General features: G+C 45.4%; 1 protein-coding gene across 1 annotated transcript; it reads right to left on the bottom strand.

The window, feature by feature from the left end:
- Window positions 1–989: 989 nt before the first annotated feature.
- LOC138338376 (glycine-rich protein 2-like) lies at window positions 990–1,433 on the bottom strand. The gene has a single exon (XM_069289332.1). The coding sequence runs from the start codon at window positions 1,431–1,433 to the stop codon at window positions 990–992; it is 444 nt and encodes a 147-aa protein (XP_069145433.1).
- Window positions 1,434–2,263: the final 830 nt, after the last annotated feature.

Here is a 2,263-nt window from a genome sequence, read left to right as displayed (position 1 = left end):
ATTACTAGAAATTCGTAATGCCCATACCTGGTTCGAAAAGCAGTCTTTGGCACATCCGTTGCCCATATTTTCAGTTGATGATTACCGGATCTCAAGTTAATCTTAGAGAAGACACAAGCACCTTGTAACTGATCGAACAAGTCATCAATGCGAGGAATGGGATACTTGTTCTTAATTGTTACCTTGTTCAACTGCCGGTAGTCTATGCACATCCGAAAACTCCCATCCTTCTTCTTCACAAATAACACCGGAGCACCCTAAGGGGATGCACTTGGTCTAATGAAACCTTTACTTAACAACTCTTGAAGTTGGGCCTTTAACTCCCTTAACTCTGTTGGAGCCATTCTATAAGGAGGTATAGAAATGGGGCGAGTACCCAGCTCCAGATCAATGCAAAAGTCAATATCTCTATCCGGTGGCATACCAGGAAGGTCTGCAGGAAACACATCCAGAAACTCACGGACTACCGGAACCGACTCAATGGAGGGTACTTGGGTAGTATCATCCCTGAGGTGTGACAAGAAAGCTAAACAACCCTTTCTAACCATTCTCTTGGCACGAATGAAAGAGATGATACGAACTGGAGTGGAAGTGTAGTCACCCTCCCACACTAATGGATCTGTCTCAGGCTTGGACAACTGCACAGTTTTGGTATTGCAATCTAAGATTGCGAAGTTTGGAGAAAGCAAAGTCATACCCAGAATTACATCGAAGTCAACCATTTCTAAGATAACCAAGTCTACATGAGTATTGCTCTCCATAAAAGTCACGGGACAAGACCTATACACCTTTTCAACTATCACAGACTCACCCACTGGAGTAGAAACACGAATAGGCATGTCAAGCAATTCACAATGTAAATTATGACCAGTAGCAAATGAGGAGGATACTTATGAAAATGTGGATCCACGATCAAATAATACAAAAGCCATGGAATCACAAACCAAAAGATTACCTGTGATGACAGCATCAGATGTCTCCGCTTCAGATCACCCAGGAAAAGCATAACAATGAGCCCTATCACCGGTCTGTCCGTTGCCCTTACCATGTTGTGCTGCAGTATTTCCAGTTTGTCCGTCACCCTGGCCGTTTTGGTGACCACCATTACCTCGGCCACCACGCCCTCCAGAATGACAGCCCCTTCCGTGACCACCTCTACCTCTGACTATTTGAGGACTGTAACTCTGTTTTGGACAATACCTCTTAATGTGTCCAGTCTCCCCACATCCATAACACTCTCTGGATTCAAGAATGGGTCTCTGTGAGTATAACGAAGTCTGGGGATAACCTCCAAACTCAGAGAAGTGTTGATCGGTCTGTGGTGGACCCCCAACTATAGTCTGCAGTGAAGACTGAATAGGTCGGGCTGGATAACCTCCTGAACCCTGCCCTGTGGAGTAAGAACCATTAAACTCACCTCCCTTATGAAACATTTTAGATGTCGATGTCATGGTGAAGTCATCTGGCTTCACTCCCTCCACCTCTATCACGAAGTCTACCACTTCCTAAAAGGATTTCGCTGTAGCCGCTACCTGTAAGGCTGAAATCCGTAAATCTGACCTCAACCCCTTCACAAAACGGCGAAAACCACTCTTGTGGACTGAAGCAAAGCTGGGTGGCATACTTGGATAATGCACGAAACTTAGCCTCGTACGTAGTAACCGACATCCTACCTTGCTCTAGGCTCAAGAACTCATCTCTCCTCCTATCTCTCAAAGACCGGGGGATATACTTCTCCATAAATAAGCTAGAGAATGACGCCCAAGTCATAGATGGTGCCTGTGCGGGTTGACACTCAACGTGTGACCGCCACCACATTTTGGCATTTCCCTAAAACTGATAGGTTACAAACTCAACACTAAATCGTTCCACTATGCCCATTTTATGTAATAACTCATGACAGTTAACCAGAAAATCGTAGGCATCCTCAGATTCAGCACCCTTGAAGACTGGAGGTTTCAATTTCAAGAACTTACTGAAAAGTTCATGCTGATCACTTGTCATTATAGGCCCTGTAGTCAACCGAGGAAACGTGCCTATTTCCAATGAGGCATCCATGCGGGGAGCCACAGTAGCTGAATGTTGTACCTTCGGAACCTGAGGTGCTGGTGCAGAAAACACTGGAGGCGTTTGGCCTTGATCAGATAACCCGCTAAGAAAGGCAAGAACCTGATTAATCATCTCTGGGGTAGGTTAGGGTGGCAATTCCTCATTCTGCACTTGCTCATTTTCCCCTTCCTCAACCTCTCTTACTACTTCCTCA

The sequence above is a fragment of the Solanum lycopersicum genome, chromosome 9 (genome assembly GCF_036512215.1).
Source record: "Solanum lycopersicum chromosome 9, SLM_r2.1".
Taxonomy (NCBI): domain Eukaryota; kingdom Viridiplantae; phylum Streptophyta; class Magnoliopsida; order Solanales; family Solanaceae; genus Solanum; species Solanum lycopersicum.
The sequence above is the reverse complement of the archived record's forward strand: the minus strand, read 5'-3'. Positions and strand labels throughout refer to the sequence as shown.